This window comes from Dunckerocampus dactyliophorus, chromosome 6 (assembly GCF_027744805.1).
Source record: "Dunckerocampus dactyliophorus isolate RoL2022-P2 chromosome 6, RoL_Ddac_1.1, whole genome shotgun sequence".
Classification (NCBI taxonomy): Eukaryota; Metazoa; Chordata; class Actinopteri; order Syngnathiformes; family Syngnathidae; genus Dunckerocampus; species Dunckerocampus dactyliophorus.
In genome coordinates this window covers 27,533,398-27,556,727 of record NC_072824.1, presented here as the reverse complement: position 1 = coordinate 27,556,727, position 23,330 = coordinate 27,533,398, and the positions used below count along the sequence as shown (strand labels likewise).

Sequence of the window (23,330 nt, the reverse complement as noted above, 5' to 3'; positions counted from 1 at the left end):
AGAGCACTCTGCCAAGAGACTGCATCACAATAAATGAAGAATCGTTGGCGCTAAAAACCCTGCAGTGGTAGAAACTTTTTTCCACCTACCCAAAATCAACTGGAAAAGACACTCCAGGCCAGCTGGACCAGACGGACTTACTCTGTCGAGTAAGTCACCATGATATTCATTCTGATACATGGAGCACTTAGTGCTTGATATCGCAGCTATTTATACAGTTCATCTAGCAATGTCACCACGCCAGAAAATTAGTTCCTTGCTCTCCGCCCCTATAATATCAGTGTCGCTATAGCTTGGTTAATATGCAGGCCACTGCATGTAAATAGTGTTGGCGGTTTTGGAGGTTGATATTTTTAGGGATTTATACGCGAAATAGGTGACTCCCCATTATGTGAATGGTTAGTGAAAAACTGCTAGCAGAAAGGGGAAAGACATGTGTTCTTATCTCGCAAAAAGATTGTGGATGATGGGCAATTTTTTTTTTAAGTGCACGTTTCGTTGAAAGCCAGTTTACACAGCTGACAGTCTTATTTATATATGTTTTGTTAGGTGAATTTTCCCCAAGTGGTTATTTGTACACACCATTAGTACTGTTCTGTAAACCTCTGAAGTTAATGCATGCTATTTGATGCATTTTATGTCTTTAATGGACAGATGTATTTAACATATGACACCAGTTCGGCGGAGTGAAATAGTTACAGTATGCAAAAAGGTGCAGTTTCAAGTGAAAGTAGTTAATTGGTTTTATAAGAGCACAAATATCCTGATTGGTTTGTGATGAAGCAGATCATTAATTTAGGTGTTGTCTGGCTTAATTTAATCATTATCATTCAGGTCTCACTGCTTTCGAACTTCTCCCGCCAAGTTGTTTTTATAAATCACAACTTTGGCATAAAGAGGGGTGTAAGCAACCAACACACATACTGTATATGCTACATAATAAAGACAATAAATTAATAAATCACAAATTTGCATGGAGAAAGAGTGGCTCGTAGCAGAAGTCATGTTTATGGCACACTCGCGGCTCATTTGTTGTTGCTGTCTGCTATATAATATCACCATAGCCACAGGAGCCTTAGAAGATATACTCCGTACCAATAATATGTACCGAGCTGTTAATTCGTTCATATCAGTGTTAGTTGATGACGATTTGCGACTAGCTGCCAAGTGACGTAATGGGTCAACCAGAAAAGTCGACATTTACCCGCACTGAAAGGAGCATAAGCCCCATCTCACATTTCGGACACAGAAGATCGCAAACAATCAAATTAGAAACGCTGCATGTAAACAGGGACTTCACATAAACGTATGAAAATGGAAGAGACCGATTTATATGGCGAAACTGACTCATTTATCGCCTGAAAACACAGTTTGAGAAAACTGTGAGAAAAGTTTGCCAGCGGTCAGCAATCTACCGTTTGTCGATGGATGAAAGGACAAAAACAAAACAAACAAAAAAAAACATGCTCTTCAATCCATACATGTTTTTGCGGACATGGAAATAGAAAGCCTTTTCTGCTTGTAGATAGACTGGCGCTATTCCTAGTTTAGTATTGTCATGAGAAAAAATTGGCTTCCCAGTTTTGCTGGCAAAACTAAGATAACATAAATTCATTACTTGAGTTAGACTGGTAGCTCAGTATGTTTATATTTTTTAAATACACATTTAATTGTTGTTTTTTCATTTTGTGTGGTTAGCGTTGACTGGAGTTATGTTTTTACTAATTAGGTCTTTAATGTGGGCAATATATGCAGTCAAGCAAATCTTTTTTCCTATTAACCTCAACCCCAATTACTCACACCTCGGGGAAAAAAGTAACGTTATACCATATGTTGCTGGGTTTTTAAAAGGCAGTGGAGTTCTTGCTCAGATGTACGACAATTAATAACTAAAGCAAAGAAAATGAGAGGAAACCGGAACAGTCAAGGTGGATTCAATGGAATTAATAGAATTCAGTTTTTCCTCTTCATGATAACTATCAGGGATGAGTGAGTACACCACTATCTGTACAATCCTGATCAAAATCTTAAGACCAGTTGAAAAATTGCTAAAAATTCAGTCACGTCAAGAATCATGTCTTCAATGAAGGTAAAAGTGACCTTAAATGTTAATTTATTCCTTTCATTGATGTATGTATTTATATGCATATCACATTGTTTTTAGCATGTAAATCAATAATTGTAAAACGTGTTTTGTGTTAACATATTTAGATTGGATTTACATTATTTCTGAGAGTTGGTTCATGTCCATTTCGGTTAGTGTCACACCTTCTGGAAAATAAAATATTGAGAATATTGAGTCACAAAGCTGAGATTAAGTTTTTTCTCGAAATATATATAACGCCTGAGCATACCAACATGTGTTGCTTCACAAAATTACAAAGTGGCCCTTGCATCCTTACATTTTTCAGTATGTGGCTCTTGGTGGAAAAAGCTTGGACACACGTGCTTTAGAATGACTGAATGTACTTGTATGTTCCGTAGTTCTTTTTTTGTTTGTTTGTGTTAGGTCAATTGCAATCTTCCCCAATTAAAAGGTAGGGCAGTCAAAACTCCCTCATACTGTATGTACAGTATAAACGTGTACAAAGGGAATTAACCTAAAACTGGGCTGGTGGCGGAGTAAATTCATGTACATACACAATGAAACTGGATCAAACGCACTCAGGTACGCAAGGAGACAGGATTAGAGTGTCAGCGCCTTGTCAAAAACTGACAAGACAGGACATGCTAACTGAACCTAACCGAAATACAACATTGCACGATGGCTTCTACCAATACAACGCGGCCAAAAGAAGAGTTTAAAAATGATATTAGGTCATCTGCCAAATGATGTGAAATCTTTCCATGCCTCAAATTTGTAAAAAATAAAAAGTAATCAAGACTTACTTGCTTGATGTTATGTGCTGCTGTAAAAACGTACAACATCGTGGGATAACTGTGCGGCTTCTTGTTCTGATGACACTAATGAAATCGAGTATGGTTGTTAAAGGCTCAGCTTCAGGTTTGACACATCTGTCACACACACACACACACACACACACACACACACACACACACACACACACACACACACACAATAAGTAAGAGTTAATGAATGTCCTGGTGGCTGATGTAAGGAGCAATCATTGTCACTAAAGGGACAAAGAGTAGAGTGACATCAGCGGCGCCAGACTTGTTTGCATGACAGCTTATTACAGTTCTTCACAATGCCTGCAGTATAAAATCTTTTTTCAAACGTGCTCTGTCTTCTTTCCTGACACCCATCAAGTATATCATTTTTTATGCAAAGGGACATGAAATATCCCCAGAACCCTCAACCGAACCTCTCAGCTTCACGCTCGGAAGCACGGCCACAAGTAGCAAGGGATGGAAGTCTAAAAAAAGAGAACATGAACTCTTGGGTCATGCAGAATTTTGTGTGTTTTGGCAGCACTGACATGTTAAAAAAAGTCTTTTTCACCTTAAGTTTAGACATAGTACATTTCCAAGAGCTTTTATTCCCAAGAACTTGTTTTCCTTGGTTATCTACGTGGTTTGCATTTACCTTCATTCCACTGACGCCTGTATCTTGGCACATACCCTCAAGCAAACATTGCAGAGTCCGCTGCACTATGCCCACCCAATTTGACTGTCCTTCAGCTTCTTATTATCTTGCTTAAGTTTCTTCAACTTTTCACAACTTTGTTTCAGCGTGTGCCCTGCATTTACTACATCTGCCAGCTTGTCAGCTATTCGTTCATGGTCACTTGGAGTTGGCAGTTTGAAGTCCCGCTGAATATCTTTCCATCCACACGAAATTTGCTCCAATTTCAAAGTTACAATCTAGTGTGCAAAATGAATCTTTCAAAAATAGATCAACACGGTTGCATTCACACACTAGTTTAAACATGGTGGTTGCATAGAAACACTACAAGTGTGTTCCACCAATCAGCAGTCTTCAGTACACCCTGCCCATCAAATGTTCCTGGACTTCTGAAGACCCACCTCACTTCTAGGTTACTTTTTAAGGAGAGGTTTTGCCTCTGGGGGAAGTATTTATCCATGCATCCATCCATCCATCCATCCATCCATCCATCCATCTTCTACCGATCAGCCGAGGTAGGGTCACGGGGGCAGCAGCCTAAGCGGGGAAGCCCAGACTTCCCTCTCCCTGGTTACATTGCCCAGCTCCTCCCGGCAGATCCTGAGACCTTCCCAGGCCAGTTGAGAGATATAGTCTCTCCAACGTGTCCTGGGTCTTCCCCGAGGCCTCCTACCGGTCGGACATGCCCTGGACACCTCCCCAGGGAGGCGCCCACGAGGCATCTTGACCAGATGCCCGAGCCATCTCATCTGGCTCCTCTCAATAGGGAGGAGCAGTGGTTGTTCTCCGAGTTTCTCCCAGATGACAGTGCTTGTCACCTTATCTCTGAGAGAGCGCCCAGCCACCCAACCGCGAAAACAAATTTTGGCCACTTGTCCTCACGATCTTGTCCTTTTGGTCACTACGGAAAAGTATTTATGCCGGGTAATTTTGTTGGAAACATAGCAAGGTTTGTCAAAATCTCAGGTAAATGAGAAAAGCTAGTGATCGAGACCACTGACAGTTTTGTGTGGTATTCGCTGTCTTTCAAAATGACCTACAGTTGGTTGTCTTGTTCCGGGTGTGCACATGTCAAAATCTATTAAATGTCACATGTGTCACAAAAATGATGTTGCTCACAAGAAGCCTGCAACTCTTCGGGATATCGTTTAATTTTCTGGTGTTTGCCTTGTTTTTCATTGTCTCAGTAAATGTACTGGGCTTCTGTGGCAACTTTCTACACTAAGCATGTAAGTCAAGAAACAGTGTATTTTGTATTGTGGGATTAATGACACTTATGCTGTCTTTCAGGGTGATTCTATACAAACCAACATCCAACTAGACTTTGGTGATGGCATAGCTGTGTCCTATTCCAACCTCAGTTGGGCCGAAGAGGGGATCAAACACGTATACAAGTCTGCCGGAATATTTCGTGTCACAGCCCTGGCAGAAAACTCCCTCGGTTATGACGCAACAACACTTTATCTGCATATCACTTGTAAGTGTCTTCACTCTTGCACTTGTCAACTGTCACCATTATTATCACCATTTTACTGGCTCACTTGACAACAAAGATTAGCGTTTATTATTCCATCCACCCATTTTCTATGCCGTTTGTCCTCACTAGCCTATCCCAGCTGACTTTGAGCGAGAGGAAGGGTGCACCCTAGACTGGTCGCCAGCCAATCACAGAGCGTTTATTATTCTATTATGAAATTCCTGGGGTGCCCCACACCACCCCAGTCACTCCTCTGAAACCACCACTGGCTGGATGACATCAATTCAATCCAAATTGTTAGCATGTGCACTAAAAATGCAATCTTACTAAAACGCTATTGCAAACATTAGGCAGGTTTACTACCAAAAATGTAACGTTACCTTTTCACATCTCGCACCATACATGTTCCGCTCAGAGGCCTGTACTGCAAAAGTGGCTCAACATAGCAGGGCTTTGTGCTCATGACGCAGCGCCTGAATTCGCCAAACAGAGTTAAACAATACTGCGACGGTGGTTATCAACTTACTTTGTCAAGTCAGGTTCTCGGGTTTGTGCTATGTGCGCGTTCACGTCAAAGGGGGCGTTGGACGTCGTGTTAATTCATATCTGCGCAAAAATGGGGCGATCCCAGGCAGTATATTTGACACAAGTAGGAGCAAGTAATTATTATGGAGCGTCATGAGGAGTTCAAAAAGATTATCACTGCCAAAGGCAACACTGTCGCCTCCAATAGAGCGAGGGAGGACTGCTGGCAGAAAATTGCTGACTCTGTAAATGCATCAGTTAACACTGATTATTATACTATACCCTTAGTGTTTTCATTTATGAAAGCTCAACATTGTGCAACTTTTACATATTCATCCCTATCCATTTAAGAAATTAATCAACTGGAGCAAAACTGCCTTTTTTGAATGATGTCTATATTGTTTTTATATTTTACTGATCTTAGTTATAGAAAGTGTGTGTCACATTTTGTACCTCGGGGTGACCGCGAGGTGTGACGAGTTGTTCCTTTGTGACAAGTTTTTAAGAATTTAAGAATGTTTTGTTCCAGTTGTTTGATGCCTCAGAGTGCTTATTCCTCCAGCAAATATTATAATGTAAGACCAATGGGCTGAGTAATGGGCCCAAATGGGCTGAGTACTCACTCTCATTTATTAATTAATTAATAAATGATCGTTGTTTCGTGGTTGACTATGGCCTATGTTAGTCAAAAAAATATTGAAAGACAAATCATATGCAGTATTCTGCTCACTAGGCGTCAGTAATGTTCCATTCATGAGACATTTCTTCCCTTTACATTACCTTGCAGCCATGGGTCCTTCCAGTCCGACATAACAAAGTGAAAAAAAGTTTTCCTCCCATTTTGTGTGGAAGTGGTACGTTTTTGCTTCTCACTTTGTTGTTCTTCACCACTCAGTTTAAACTTATTCTTAAGTTTAGAGGAGAAATAATATGTCATTTGCTACTGACAACACCTTAGAATGTATAGCGATTGAAATCTGTAAATAAAAAAGCGAAAATGTGTTAATAAGTTGCTCATGAAGAACCCCAAAGTCAAGCATTGGAATGTTTGAGGATTGGATTAAAACAACTTTTACAGACATTGGTCAAAAGACAACTTTTGTATGTGGAGACTTCAATATTGATCTTCTGAATCCACATAAGTACAAGGAAATAGATGATTTCATAGATACAAGGTATAGTTTGAGTCTATAAAAATATAAAAAATAAAATATAAATAGAGTATATAAAATCACCAGACCAAGCAGAATAACAGACCAATGTGCCACCCTTATCAATAATATATTCACCAGTGACTTTGATAATAACACACTTACTGGCCGGTTATCAATCACATCAGCGACCATCTTCCAGTGTTTACAATTTACAACGACCGTTATAATAAAACACAGATGGAGGCCAAAAAGGCTTTTGAAAGACGACACACAAAGGATGGTGTCAGCGATCAGGAAAGATGGGAGAGTGTGTACAGTGCAAAAGATGTGGATGAAGCATATGAACACTTTTTAAACACTTTTAAACTTTTAAACACACGCGCTCTAGGGTAAGAACTGTCCCTGGTGAGAAATGTCCAAGAAGCAAAAGAAAAATAATCAGCCATGGATGACTAAAGGACTAAAAATGCCTGAAAAAAGAAGAATACATTATACAGGAAATTTATCATTCAACAACCTAAGAAGCACAAAAAATATAAGACATATAAAAATAAGTTGATAACAATCTTGAGAGTGTGTAAGAAGGAACATTGTAGTCAGTTACTAGATAAGAATAAAAATAACATTAGAGCAACTTGGGGCATTTTAAATGGTATTACCAGGAACATCACTAAGAAAGCAGACTACCCTCATTATGTTAAGGTTGGAAACTCGAATAATGATGACATCAATGAGGCAGCTGAAATGTTTAACAACTACTTAGTAAATATTGTACCAAAACTGGAAGAAGAAATTCAAATTCTGGCCAATGGAGGAAAGGAATGAAACTCTAGATATGAATCCTAATTCCATGTTTATCACGGATGGAACTAAATAGGAAATCACTGGCATTGTAATTGTAAAGCAAAAACATCAACTGATTGTCATGGAATTGAAATAAAAAGGGTTCTATGAGATCATAGAACCAATAAACAGTAAATTTTCATTTCAGACTGGAACATTTCCTAACAAAATTAAAATAGCTAAAGTAGTTCCAATCTTTAAAAATGGAGAAAAACATCAGTTTACAAATTACCGACCTTATTCTTCCTTATTACCCCAATTTTCTAAAATTATCAAGAAGCTATTTAAAAACAGGTTGGGCACATTTATTAACAAGAGGAAAAATATGATTAGGGAAAAGCTACACTTGAAACACGTATATGCGAGAACAACGCTAAAAACCCACAGCATTTCAGCAACGGGTGGGCGGTAGGATTAAATAAGCTTTGCTTCTTCCTACTCCTTTCGGACATGTGGAACTATGTACTTTGAATTATGTGCTGCATTCCATTGTAACTTGCATGAATGTTCAAATACAATTAAACCATTACCATTACCATAAGTTTAGAGTGGATTAAATGGAGGCTAACTCGTTAGCTCGGTAGATTGCTATTGTTGACCTGTGGATAAAGCATGTTTCATCTTGACGGAGCTATGGTTTAAATTTAAGTTTAAACTGGGCAACTTGACAAAGAGTTAATAATAATTGTACCACCTTGATGGGTTGAACAAGTGAGGTAAAATTTAAGTCCAAGTAAAAAATTATCCATCTATCCACTCACGGGGCCCTATGAAATCCGTTGGGTTTTTTTCCAAATTCCGTTTCTTCCGGTAATTTTTCGGTAATTTTTTAGAATAAATTTTTTTACATTTTACACTTGTTTTTACCAGCATAGTGTGTGTTTTTGGGTTAGTAAATAATATGTATGTTAATTAAATACAAGAAACGCTACAATGATGTAATACATCAATGGACTATTTAGCATAGTAATTGAGAAACAGATGTAGCCTGGCTAACTTTTCTAATGGGACGTCAGCCTCTGCACAAAATTGCTACAAAATCTTCAAAAACTGTAATGCCCACGCTTGTGATTAAGGAAGATGTAGTCAACGATGCAATTCCAACTGCATATGTAAGTATTTTATTATGACACACTTATTTTATTTACAGTTATACGACATTGGGGCAAACGGTGCTCTTATTGTGAAGGCTGGAAGTGTGTTCTTGTGTTCTGTGTGTGTTCAGAATGTCTGAGCTAACTAAGCTTAACCCCGCTAGCGTCCATTCACGCTCCCTAAGAGGAGGTTCCACCAACTTTTGCCGGTGTTTTACATCGACATTTCAACATGTTTAGTTCGGGAGGGGGATGTTTAGTGTTTGTATGAGATTCCACCACGATTGAGTCCTCCGCCGGGGAAGTACTTTTTGACACAAATGTTCCTTCACCTCACGATGACAGCATTCATGCACAGTTTGTCAATGTCCGTGAGATTCCGTGAGATTTTTATTGGCCAATTCCGCGATTCCGTCCGCGATTCCGTAAACCCACAAATCATTGGGCCATATACTAATTTTCTTCCAAGTATCAGAGATGCCTAGATTTATTCCTGGTGGAGTGGAGGAGCGCAGCTCTAATTAGAGTGGCTCCCAGGTGACCTTGAAATGCTCATTTCAAAGGGTGAACCCAGCAAGTACAGGAGACTTATTTCCGTCAGTTGTATCCATCATGTTCTTTTGGTCACCACCCAAAGCTTGTGAACATAGATGGTGGGAACATAGATCACTTTTGCATTTTGGCTCAGCTCTCCTCACCATGACAGTCCGGCACAGCAACACTTGGAGCGACGTGGTTCAGGTGGTTGAGTGGTTATCTCCCAGCCTGAAAGTTGCAAGTTCAATCCTCAATCATAAACAATGTCAAAGTACCCTTGGGCAAAATACTGAACCCCCAATGGCTCCTGAGTGTGTGGCATCAGTAGGTGAAATAGGTAAGAGCGTCAAAGCACTTTTAGTACACTGATGGTAGAATTGTGCTATACGAGTGAAAGCCTGTTTACCATGTACTCCATCCTGACATACTAAAATTCACTCCCACTCGTATCCATTCTTTTCCCACTGTGAAAAAATGGCGCTGATTGTCATCCTAAAGGCTTCACATTCAACAAAGAACTGTCCGAGCAAAGGTTGAAGGCCATCAAGATGAAATCATTCGCAAATAGTAGAGCTGAGATCCTCAGGCCAACAAGCTCGATACCCTTTACACCTTGACTTTGTACTGGATGGAATGTCCATAAATATCCAATTCAATGAAATAGACTAGACAGATCATTTCTATCAAAGTGTGGAGTATTTTTTTTCTCTTTAAAAAAACCCTTTAATTGTTTTTGGTATTTGTAGCCATTCTAGTTTTTCCGTTTTAACAGAACTCCAAAGTCAGATGCCGTTCATTCAAACTCCTTTGTGCTGTTCTTTTTTTTTCTTAGGTCCTGTGGAAAATGTGCAGCTTCTTGCCCCCTTTGTGGTCGTAAGAAACAAGGAAGTCAACATCTCAGCAGTTGTCTTACCCAATCACCCACGCACAGTCACCTTCTTCTGGTGGCTTGGCAACAACACTGAGGTGATTCTTTTTCTAACACTGTGCAAAAAGGATGTGTCACTTTTGTTACACTTATTTTTTAATACAATTTGAAAGGTGAGAAATCCCTCCAAAAGCGAGAAGTGTTACCAATATGCACATGGCTTGGTGTAATCCACCAATGAACTGCTGTACTGCTGCACACACACCAAATCTTCATCCACTAGTGAATCATGTTTTAAATCATGTACCTCCAAAGGAGCTGCAGGTTGGTAGCTCCAGAACTGGACCATAACGTGTAAGTTAACCAGGGTTTGTGTTGGACTGCCTGAGCTGTGTCTCTATAATGCAGAGCAAGGTATCAGGGGTGGCGCAAGGGGCAAGGGGGGACTCAGTGTTGGTTGTTCTAACAACCGTAATGGTGTCTGATTCCGTAACGGCTTACTAGGTCAGCAGACAGTTAACAGGTTCTCAATAAAGACTCCGGTTGAGTTCAATTTCAGAGTCTTGGCTTTGTCAACTGAACATACAAAAAAAGCATGTCACTTATGACTTAATGAGATAAGATACAAACAATTTATCCGTGACATTCAACATGAATAAACAAATGTGCTAGTTTGATGCTAATGTACATTTGAATCCCATATATTTGCTAGCGATTGGCGAGTCATAGGGCATGAGATCAATCTACCCCCACTCGTATTGTGCGTGAGGAAACAGCAACACGTTTACGTAAATATGGTGCTCAGCAAGCCGTCCCAACAGAAGTCTGATGCCGGGAACCATTTCGGATTTAAAACAATAAACGGCAAAGAGCTGGATAAAACCGAAGTCGTTCGCAAGAAGTCGAGGTCGGAAATACGGCTAACCTCAGAAACCAACTGAAAAAGTATACGCAAACATTAACTTCCAAAGATTGTGAGTCTCACTACCACCTGATTCTCCACGGGCCATAACTGTTGCTGCATGAAAAAATGCCTGTCCCCGAGAAGGGCATGACCGAAAATATATGAGAATCACTGGCGTAATAATTGTTTAATAAAATTTATGTTGACCACCACCTGTGAGATAAAGTTATTCTTTTTAAGGGAGCTCAGGTGCGCTTTGTGGGGTCTTGGCTTCCACATAACTCCAACCTTGAAGATAACCTCCCAGTAACTGAGTAAATGGCCGTGTTTGGTAATTATAGAATCTTAATAACTTCAATGATCCCTGATTTTTATACTCCCAACAACAATTATGATAACACAACCATTACAAATAATAACAATAACTTGAATTGACTTTGGCATTGATTGACCTTGGACATCACCCACCAGAGTAGTAATTTGGTGTGTCTTTTTTTGCATGTAGCCAGTGGTCTCATTGGATGGGAGTGTCGCATACACCTTTCCCAATGAGGGAATGTATCCTGTCACAATTCAAGTGGCAGCAGCAAACATCATCTTTCAAGATACCAAAACCATAGCGGTCAGAGGTAAGTCTTGTTATTATGAACAGGTCTGTTTTATGAGAACCAGTCCTCATAGTCAGTGGTTGTCTCAACTCGAATACAGTAATCCCTCGTTTATCGCAGTTAGTTGGTTCCAGACTTGACCACGATAAGTGATTTTCCGCAACGTAAGATTCCTTATTTATAAATGGAATAATTTCATAGCTGGAGCAGAGAAAACCTGTTTACAACCTTCTAAATACAGTTTTTAACATTTAACATTTTTAACATGTCTAGAGGCCTCTAGACTTAGTCACCTTTACACTTGTATTACCCAACATAGTAGACATGTTAAGAGAACCAAGCATTGGATTGTTCACCCTAATAAGGAGCTGGGTTTAGGCCATTGTAATTGTTAATTTTACCCTCCTGATGATGTGTTGTTGCTGTAGTAATCCTATATGGTCAAAAGTTTTAAAACACCCCAATCTTTCCAGTTATTTATTGAAATTCAAGCGTTCAAGTTCAGTGAATAGCTTGAATGGTACAAAGGTAAGCGGTGAAGTGCCAGGGGTTAAAAAAAAAGTTAAGGTTACCCAAAACTGAAAAATATGTATTTCAGAATTATACAAAAAGGCCTTTTTCAAGGACCACAAAATTAAAGATCTTCTGCAGAAATGGAGGGTCATCAAGCCTTGGCATTTGGTGAAACGTAATTCCTACAGGTGTTCCAAGTTCTGGAGTACTTACTACCTCCTCTGTCTGCATAAAAACAGCGTTCGGAACACACTATGGAAGTACACCCTCGTGAACATCAGTTGAACAACACTGTACTGGAGAAAGTAAGTTGTTGCTACAAAAATGGCAAGGAAAAAGAGAATTAACAACGAAAGAGAAACAGACCATCTTAACACTTAAAAATGTAGATTTTTCCTCCAGAGAAATTGGAGTGTGTAAAACTTTTGACCAGTACTGTCAAAATATATCAGTCAATTACCGGTCAAAATATGTTGTGTATGTGTGTGTGTGTGTGGGTGTGTGTGTGTGTGTGTGTGTGTGTGTGTGTGTGTATACATTGCTAGAATTTGCATTTTACGCATTTAGATCTTAATGAGGTTTTACGTAGAGTGTAGCTCTACTTTTGCATATTGTAATATGCAAAAGCAAGAAGGGGGAGTGGGACAAAAAGCACTTTGAAAAAGTAATTTATTGAAAACAACAATTCAACTGAAATAGGCTGTTTATCAGCTGATGAAAAGTTTAAGACCATTGCTCAAAAAATAACAAAAAACTCTCCAAACCAGAACAAAAAATGTTCTCAGTAGGACTCAGTAATGAGTAGCTCCATCTCTTGTTAATCACGTCAAAAATTGGTTTGGGCATGCTTGATGCAAGTGTTTCCAGGAGGCTAGTGGGAACATTGCTCCAAGGGGTGAAGATGGCTTCACGAAGGGCATCAACTGTCTGGAACTCATGACCATTTTTATAAACTTCCCTTGCCATCCATCCCCAAATGTTCTCTATGGGATTTAAATGAGGGGCACATGCAGGATGGTCCAAAAGAGTGATGTTATTCTCCCTGAAGTCCTTTGTCAAGCAAGCATTGTGAACTGCAGCGTTGTCCTGTTGAAAAACCCAGCTGTTACCACACAGACGAGGCCCCTCAGTCATAAGGGATGCCCGCTGCAACATCTGCACGTAAGCTCCCGCCGTTTGACGACCCTGCACCACCTGAAGCTCCAGTGTTCCACTGAATGAAAAAGCACCCCAAATCGTGATGGACCCCCCCTCCACTGTGCCGGGTAGAAAACATCTCAGGTGGGATCTCCTTGTCATGCCAGTAACTTTGGAAGCCATCTGGATCATCAAGGTTACATTTTTTATCATCAGAGAATAAAACTTTTTTCCACCTTTCAGTGTCCCATGATTGATGCTCCCTGGCAAAGTCTAAACGGGCACTTTTGTGGTGTTGAAGAAGACAAGGTCTTTGAATTAGTTTTTTGTTTTTTAAAACCTTTTCCTGCAGATGCTGTCTGATGGTTATTGCGCTGCAGTCAGCACAACTAAGGGCCTTAATTTGGGTCAATGACCGCCCAGTGTCTTGATGGACAGCCAATCGGGTCCTCCGGCTCAGCGCAGGCGTGATTTTATTGGGTCTACCACTTGACTTTTTCGTTCCATAATGTTCCACATTGTATGCTAACCAAAGAATGTACGAGGCAAAATGATTTATATAATTTTCAACGTTAAGCAAAAGACACGCTAACCGAGGTTCCACTGCATGTAATTCATGAAATACAGTAAAGTCATTAGCACTGGTATCAGATAATACATGTAACTGATCTGGCTGTAAAGGTGACACAGACTGTACATATTTCAAAAGTGTGCATTTAGTCAAAAAGTACCGTAGGACAGATGATGTTAAACTTTTGACACTGAATAGGAACTTATTTTATCTTTCTTCCCTGAATCTTCTCACCAGAATTCTTCAAATCTCTACTTTTATCATTCTCACCAAATCTGGACGAGTTCAACCCTGATTTACCTGAGTGGAGGCTGGATGTGGGGAGAGTAATTAAGAAGGCCGTTCTCCAAGTGAGTAATTTTCATTTCCTCCTGGTTCTCTGACTCAGGCTGCTTTCCTTTCTGTCTTTTTCTTGGCTATGTGACTTTTCGTCTAGCTTTTTCGCAATTATTTCCGATATCCCCATTACTTGTGCTGTCCAATACTGTGAAGTCATTGGTGCGGCAAGAGAACACCCTCAGGCCACCGTGTGATTCATCATCCGACAAGTGTGAAGACGCCTCTCCTACCCTTCTCCTTCAGGAAATGGCCTCATGAGCACCGATTCCTTAATTTTAAAAGTCACACTCTGTCTAAAATGATCTCCTAACTTCTGAGCATTGAGGCTTAGAGGAGACCTATTGCCCTTTTCCTGTATGATAGGTGTGTGTGCTTTCCATAATGAAATGTAGGAGATCTCTCTACCTTTTTCACAGCCAATTCAGCCTAGAAATACAGTTGAAACCTTCATGAATATAGAGCGATGTAAAAGAATGATATTGGCTTGCTATGGAGATGTCTTTTTTTGTTAAACATTTGATGAAAGCTCACCATTTATTGTTATTTGCACGTGAATTTGCTATTGCCAAACATTCCTGTAAATATTCTCATTCATCCAGGTCATTGTATTCTCAGGGCATTGAATCAATCGCAACTGGACTGTTCAGGATGTCTCAGAAGACATTTCGCCTCTCATCCGAGCAGGCCTCAGCAGGTCATGTTCACTGACTACTGTTTATCCTCTAAAGTAGGAGGCATGTCCAGACAAGAATGGTGTTGCTTCTTTGTGGCGTTAAATGCCAGTTATAGATACAGTGGAGTGGGGGAGAGGTGATGTCGTAGACCTCTCCCTCAGTTCAGAAGTGGTTTCTCATCTTTGACACATTTGACATTTGCCTTCAAACCATCTGTCTTCTCTGTCCAGAATATGTACAATTTTTGTCTTCTTTGAGGTGCAGGTAAACAGCTGAGTCTTGACCTGAAGAGTTAGCCCGTCCGTGTTGCCTGCTAAGTGGCTGCTTGGTTTCCCCAATGTGGATTTTGGATCCTACGCCAGCTCCTCAGACTTGGGCTGTCCTACCTAGATAGAATAGTGTTTGTCCCACCCAGTCCTTGAGCATGAACTGATGAAGCCTGCTCGGATGGGAGGCGAAGCATGCGGTTGTGAACGAGAAAACTTGCGAACATTGTGTATTGCGTTCTACCAGACTATTTTCATCATCGCTTCCTATACATGTATGTTGTCAAGGTTATACTTATAATATCTGGGCTGGTGTTATAGTAATTGAATGTGTCGAACCAGTTCTGAAAACGTTAACATGACTCAACAAGACCATCCATTTTCTATGCTGCTTCTCCTCATATGTAGCAAACGTATTGCAGGGTTACCGGTTAAGGGTTAGGGTTATTGCTTACGTTATACAATTCGCTTTGTCTTTTCCTCCAACCCTGCCTCCCTCATTTTGAACACTGACCTCTGCGATCATGTGTCCATTGTTTGTGTTTGTCATTGCTTTCATCACTGCCACATACCCACCCCACTGTCTGGCCAGGTCACAGAGAAAACATAAAAGGCATCACAGACTCTAAAAACATGATTGATTACCACTGAGGCTGCATTCTTCTTTTTTACTCTGAGCTCAGCTTTTACATTACTCTAAAAAGAGAACAACAAGGGCAAAATGCAACAGACTACTATGAAAATTAATATGAGGCTAGGGTTACCAATTGCCTGACAAATAAATAAGGGACACCTTATCGGCAGAGCCGATTCACCCCTACCAGCATGGTGATTTTTCATACTTTTTGACTGGAACCTGAATTTACTTAATGCGTGTTTTGGACTAATATGAATAAATGGGAAATAAATTGTTCATTTTTTTTGTAGTACTAAACAAAATTAACAGAATAAAATGAATAACTGTCTTTCGGGTGTTTTCCACACGGGGTCACCACAGCGAGACACTACGCTTGGTGCGTGTTTATGCTGGATGCCCTTCCTGTTGGAACCGTAGCCAGAGATCAAACCTGCGCCTACTGCCACCAGGGTTTAATGCCAGAGTCGGTGAATTCGACTATTTTATTTTTCACTGGTGACAGTGCAGAAAAAGGCTGGCCAATACAAACATTTCCACAGAGAGTCGTCCGAAAGGCATCCTGATGACATGTCCAAGCCACCTCATCTGGCTTCTTTCAATGCAGAAGAGCAGCAGTTGTACTCCGAGTTTCTCCCGGATGACAGAGCTTCCCACCCAGTCTCTAAGGGAGAGCCCAGCCCCTCTATGGGGGAAACTCATTTCATTTCACTTGTGCCTGCGATCTTGTCCTTTTGGTCACTATCCAAAGCTCATGACTGTTGATGTGTCCCTTTTGAACCCAATAGGGGACGTGTACTTTTGTTTCTAAATATGGGACAATTCCGTTTTTCAGGGGACAGTTGGCAACCCTGTATGAGGCCAAACAAGTTCTTCTCTCCCTCACTGAACAGGTTTATGTACCTATAGCCTGTACTTTCACCCATTGCTTTATGTCAACTTATGTCCCTTTCTTAAAGGTGAGTCGTGTAACAATAGATGACAGACAAAGAAGTCGCTGGAGAATTTGCATTATACTGTGATGATATTTGGCTATTCTTGCTTTACCACAGGTGGCTGAGTTCCCAGAAGAACAAGTTTTGGTAGCTGTGTTTCCTGGACTTCCAACTGCTGCTGAACTATTCCTGTTACCGCACAAGAACCAGTCACAGGACAAGAAAAAGAGTGAGCAGGAGATAGAACGGGTATGTTTGGTTACTGCATTTTATACCTGAATTTGCTCAAACAATCTGTTTTCAAAATGTTTTTTTCTTCCAAACAACCCAATGTTGCATTTGTCAAACAGATATCTACCATAATTGTAAATGCACTGAATCAAAATCTGGTGGAGTTTGAGCTGAAGCCTGGCGTAAGGGTGATCGTATACAACACACAGCTAACACTGGGTAAGAGACATTTTCTTCCTCGAAATGTTTTTATTTGTATTTTTTCATCAGGCTATTAAGTTATTCGCCATGCTACTATTTTATTGCTAACGTAGATCTCTGTTTCTATCTCTTATGTTAACGAGTCGGTTTTGGGAAAGCAGTAGGGCTCAGGGGGGCTGTTTGTTCAGGGAAAGAGCCAAACAGGCAAAGACACAAGCCCCTAACTAAAGCCTACAGGGTTGGGAGAGGATCTGGCAGTCAGTGGAGTGTTGGCTGACAGTCTTAGTGAGCTGGCATCGTGTTGATAATTTCAGTTCAGTCACTAATTAGGGTTTTATAATCTTAAGGCTCTGTCCCGGTGCGGCGTTTAACGATTCCATCTGAAAAACAAAGACGTACGTTTTTTTTAGACTTTTGTTTTTCAGCTGGTTTACAGACATATCTCGACGTGTGGCGCTGCTAGCCGTTCCAAACTGTGGACATTTTCAAAATTTCTAACAGCCAGCTTTGGATAGCGATTGGAACTTTTGTGTGTGTGTTTTTTTTTTTTTTTGCTGTTTTCACCATTACTCTGACAGAATCTTACTTATCTTGCTTTTTCAAAATGAGTGATGTGGACTGTGCAGGAGCTACAAATGTTGTGATGAGGCGATGGGCGGAGCTTAGTCATTTATAAGACGCAAACTGTTGATAGGTGTAATTCAGCCATTTTTCAGCCGTTTCGTTCATTACTCATACATTAGCAGATGTTTGCCAGGCATTCGATGTTCTGTAATCTGGACTGAATGAAGGCCTTATTTGTGCTTAAGCAGACATTTCTGAGATGTACTTGGATGGAACTTATGCTGTTCTATCTATCCATGGCCAAAAAATCATTAAACGGCAGTATGGGACTTAGCCTTTATCATATAACTGGGTCAAAACCGACTTGAACAACAACAGTAGCAATAATTTTAACACATTTAAATGGTAACTGTATGCATTTAAAACTTAAAAATAGGTCGGGGCTAGCCCTAACACAAGAGTTAAACCAGAAAATGACTGAAAATACTAAAAATCTAACCAAACTGTATGAAACATACTATAGTAAAAGTAATTATTTTGAGTGGAAACGAGGCACCAGCATTTATTTGTTCATGCATACACTGAACCCGACAACTAATTGATGCACAATGTCTATGTGATGCCAATTCCTGCATACAAGCCCCTGCTGATCAGGTCAAAAGTGTGGGTTTGTCTGCAGGAGCTATAGAAGCATTTCAAGACATGGAGTGAGACATGCTCAAGGCAGCCGCAACAGTTAATCATCACACACTGGGGGAGGAGTATGCTGAGTCTGTGTCTGCGCATATTCAGGAATTCACGGAGGATATCACTGTCATCAAAAACATCCATGCACAGGCCAACACGAAGCCCTGGATGACCAGTGAGGTGTCTGCAAAGCTGGAAGCACAGGACGATGCTTTCAATTCTGGCAACATGGTTGAATCCAGAACAGCTGGAGCCAACATACACCGTGCCATGAGAGCTGCAAAGTATGCAGAATGCACAGGACTTGATCCCATTAACACTAGTGAAATGTGTGAACAATATTGACTCATCAATTTCCTCAATCACTTTTGGAGGCTTGAGGCACTCGACGCTACTCCTGCGAGCACATCCTTGCCCCACACTGATGAGCAGACACCGTGTCTGGACACTGTTGATATCAAGAGAACCCTGAGGAGTGTGAACACCATGGAAGCAGCGGGCTGTGACAACCGTTGCTACAGTAGGATTACAATAGGACACCTCATCAACAATACAGCAGTGGAGATCGTCAGCAGCACCAGGTTCCTGGGGGTGCAGAAAACACACACCCTGACCTGGTCCCATCACAAAGAAAGCTCAGCAGCACATGCATTTTCTGTGCCAGATGAGGAGAGCACGCGCCACCCCGTCCCCCACTCGATCCTCACCACCTTCAACAGAGGCACCAGTGTATACTAACAAACTGCATCTCTGTGTGGTCAGGAGCCTGCAATGTCTCTGACTGCAAATCCCTGCAGAGACTGGCAAAGATAATCATCAGGACTGTGCAAAAAAAAAAAAAAACACTGCTTGACCAAGGCTCCCAACATCAGTAGAGACTCCTCCCACCTCCATCATGCACTGTTCAGGCTGCCTCACTCTGAAAAGAGGTTGTGCAGCCTTTGGAGCAGAACCACCAGGTTTAAAAAATGTTCTTTCCACAAGTCTTAAAACTGCTAAACTCAAAATAGCCCCTGCTCCTCGCCCCATCCTCGCTCAGACACCCACACAAGGCGGTACCCTTGGTCTGTTTCATACTGAGGACTACTATTGTGCAATAATTGTATGCAATATACACTGACATCCCTAACTAATTCCATTATTGTTCATTTGGACACTCCTGATCAAAATTTGAAGAATTTACATGTTGCACTGTTGGATCTTAAGGAGGTTCTAAGTAGAGTTTCAAAATGCAAAAATAGAAATGGCTTTGAGACAAAAATTCTTTTGATTAAGCAGTTAATCATAAACAACCGTTTGACACCCCTGCACAACCTGAAACTCCATTGTTCTATTGCAGAACTGTGCTGTTTGGAAAACATTTCAGGTGGGATCTCCTTGTCATGCCAGTAACGTTGGAAGCCATCAGTACTGTCAGTATTTTTTTTTTCTCATCAGAGAATACAACTTTCTTCCATCTTTCAATCTTCCATGTTTGGTACTCTCCTGCAAATTCCAAACGGGCAATTTTGTGGCTTTGAAGGAGACGAGGCCTTTGAAGACGTTTTTTCTTCTAAAAACCCTCCTCTCGCAGATGGCATTCGATGGTTATTGGCACGAGCAACAACCTTCAATTGGGCTGAGGGTCGTTCCGTGTCTCTACAGACAGCCAATCAGATCCTCCAGCTCAGGGCCGGTGAAATTTTTTTGGGTCTCCCACTCTTTTGTTCAATAACCCTCGGTACCGTTTAGGAAGACTAAAATGACTGCCTTACTGCGTCCAACCTCAGCAGCAATCATGCGCTGCAAGAGGCCCTGCTTGTGCAGCTCAACAATCCGACCGCGTTCACAGAGAAAGCTTTTTCATCTTTGCCATCAAGAGATCATGACAGTGTGAACACCTGGCAGAAAATTACAGCCACATTTCGGCAAGATTTTGGCTTTTAAAGGCTGTGGTCTCTTGGTCAGCTGATGAACAGCCTACTTTAATTAATGGTTGTTTGCAATATATTGTTGACTCAAAAATGTCTTGTCTCACTCACATGTATTGTTTTTGCATTTTATATGCATTTTAAATTATTATTATTAGGGACTACTCACTGTTTTCTGAGTCTGTCCATGAGAAGCGAGTATGACTGAATACTTTGACATTGGAGTTGAGAATGAAATGGGGGGGCAGCCGAGTGAGTCTGACTGTAGCAACAGTTGACAGCAGCAGATGATTTGCCATAACATGGTGGGGATTTTCGTATCATGTTCACCTTCATTTTTCCAAATATAGTTTTACAACCGCGCTCTAACATCTTTTAGAGGTAAAAGATACCAGATGTGCCACTGATATTTGTTAACATCATTTTATAAAGTGTTGTAACGTGCAAATAAAAGAGTGGAGAAATGCTGAAACACAATTAATAAATGGAAAAATGACTTCTTATTCTCGTAGCCCCCTTGGTGGACTCTAACCCGCGACACAGTAGCTCAGCTATGCTGATGCTCTTATCAGTGGTGTTCCTTGGCCTGGCAGTGTTTCTCATCTACAAATTCAAGAGGTACCTATTGTTTTGGATTATTTCCACCTGCTCCACAGACCCAATTATATCGTACAAACCTAGAAAAGGTCATGTAAGCTCAGTCTAGACCAGGGGTTTTCAAAGTCTGACATCATAGATCTCCCTCCGAGTTGTCCCAATATTTCAACAACTTTCAAGGCGATTGTTATCAAGAAATATTGTTTTCTTAACATAACCACATTTTTCTCTGGTGAGCAGACGGTGTGTCCATAAAATTACAGCTATGAGGCTTGGCCTTACGGCTACAGTCTTGAAGGACGTTTTTTGTCATAGTCTACTCTGCAAAGTTCTTCAGTGGCTCCCCCATCTCACACCTTCCCTGAAGTACTCTGGCGCCCCCCAGGGGAGGTGCACCGCGCCCTTTGAAAATCCCTGGTTGGCCTGACAAGTAAACTAAGACGATATTGGCGATGTTTTTAACTTCTTTCTGCAAACTCCTGCCAGAAAAATACCTTGGATAAACATATATGCAGAGGTGAACCAAGAGAAAGAGCAGGAGATGATTAGCTCAGTGGGCCAAGGTGACGGCACACCGAAAATAACACTGAGTGAGTTCTCCTCGTCTAAAGAACTCATGGAGAAAGAGCTGGATGCAAGAGTCAAAAGTAAGTATACGCCACCAAAACTGTCAGACAGCTTACAGATAATGAATGGTTGTCTGACCCATAAACAAGCCTACAAATGTGGACATTAAAAAAAAATACATATTTATATGGTTTCAATGTGAATACTTTTTAGAAAAAAAGGATTCATTATATTTAATGATTAATGAATTGAAGTGGAATGGTGGACTAACTAGTTTTCTTTTGTGTTAATCTACTCAGGGGGAGCCGCACATGCCGGTGAGAGCACAAGGGAGATTCCGAACTGTACGAGTGTGTAAAGCGTTCAGCATTCTCGTGTCGGGGGGGGGGGTCTCTCCTTCAGTTGTGTAATTCTCAACACGACTGCTGTTAATAGTTTTCTAAGGGACCTCATTTTTACAGCCTAGCATGGATGTTTTGTTCCACAACATCCATGCCGCAAACCAATGTATTCCATGAGATTATTGTAAATACTGACAAAAACTAGTCAATTTTGTGGGTGTTTCAGCTACGTAACAGTTGTCAGGTTGGAAAACACTTTGCTTTAGAAACCATTTCTGTTTTTTAAACAGGAAATATTGCTGAAAATATACAGCGCTAGCACGTGTCCTGTATATATTGTAGCTTTCTAAAAGCTCATACTCTTCAGTAACATAGCAAAGAAAGGTCAATGGTCTGTTGTGTTAAAAAAAAAAGAAAAAAAAATCAAAACCCTTAAGAAATCGGAATTGTTGTCATAGGGTCGTTGACTGGTGCATGTTCCGAATGAGGATTCAATTTCTGTGTTGTAGATAAGGAACTATTGTAAATAGTTATTTTCATAGTCATTCCAAAAGTCACACTGGCCTATTTCAAGACTCATCATCCGCAGCGGGTTGACATGCGTTTTTTTAAAAATGCATATGTTTCTATGTGTAGACATTTTGTTGGCATATGCATATGGCATATGGGGGTGTCACAAGACGAGACGATGCACGAGATTGGGAGAACGAGACAAGATGAGATGTTAACTTTCGCTTTACGAAAAGTACAATAAAAAAAAATCTGACTGGAGAAACAAGCTTTTTTTTTAAATTTAAACCGCATCACAAAACAATGCAGGGGCGTTTTGAAATGTTTATTGTCCCACAAATTGACGCAAAAAAAATTATATCAACATTTTTTGAGACCCAATAAACAACCGTTGTGATAATATACAGTATAATAATAATAATAATGTGTTATTTCCTTTAATATGTCATCTTCTGCTCCGTAAAGTTGTGGAATCGGCATTTGTGACGTATTTTCTCACAGGCAATTTGTACTAACATTTGCAGCATTTTTGAAGTGCGGTCTTTTCAACCGTATTCAACAGCAGCATTTCTTCCGCGCCGACTTTCTGTGAACTCACACAATTTTGCGCTGTTGCGTTTTTTTATGACTTTGCCGACCAAACGTCTCAGTGAGTGTTGACTGGCGGGATGAAGGCGCTGCATCCCCATGTGCCGTTTTTTTTTTCTCCCGGACGGGAAAACTGGGTCGGGTGGATATGTTTGAGGCGGGCAAGTTCGTTTTGTTGCCTTTTATGTTGCTACCACTTTCGAATAAGTTTGGCATACTGGCTCATTCACGTTGATGGGCTCACCTTGATCATTATCAATATTCCCACACGGGGGCTGTGACATTTGGCTTTGCTAGCATCTTTTTCCCCCTCCTGTCTTCTATTACCTTACCTTGCATCACTCCTCACAAAGCTCCACTTTTTTGCTGTGTGTGTATGCTAGTGCTAGTGGTCAGTGACTGTATGACTGACAAGAGGTCTCACTCTGTTTGCCGTTGTTCTATGAATCATGTAGGTGCTGAACCAATG

General features: G+C 40.7%; 1 protein-coding gene across 2 annotated transcripts in view; it reads left to right on the top strand.

The window, feature by feature from the left end:
• LOC129182179 (VPS10 domain-containing receptor SorCS3-like) overlaps positions 1-22,358 on the top strand; it is a 220,399-nt gene extending 198,041 nt beyond the window's left edge. For both annotated transcript variants that reach the window (XM_054777958.1, XM_054777957.1), the window contains 9 exons: positions 4,877-5,063; positions 10,049-10,182; positions 11,494-11,617; positions 14,055-14,167; positions 16,783-16,914; positions 17,016-17,115; positions 20,771-20,876; positions 21,342-21,502; positions 21,722-22,358. In XM_054777958.1, the coding sequence (XP_054633933.1) occupies positions 4,877-5,063; positions 10,049-10,182; positions 11,494-11,617; positions 14,055-14,167; positions 16,783-16,914; positions 17,016-17,115; positions 20,771-20,876; positions 21,342-21,502; positions 21,722-21,780 (1,116 nt within the window). In that variant the 3' untranslated portion in view covers positions 21,781-22,358. The remainder of the gene's footprint in view (positions 1-4,876; positions 5,064-10,048; positions 10,183-11,493; positions 11,618-14,054; positions 14,168-16,782; positions 16,915-17,015; positions 17,116-20,770; positions 20,877-21,341; positions 21,503-21,721) is intronic.
• Positions 22,359-23,330: the final 972 nt, after the last annotated feature.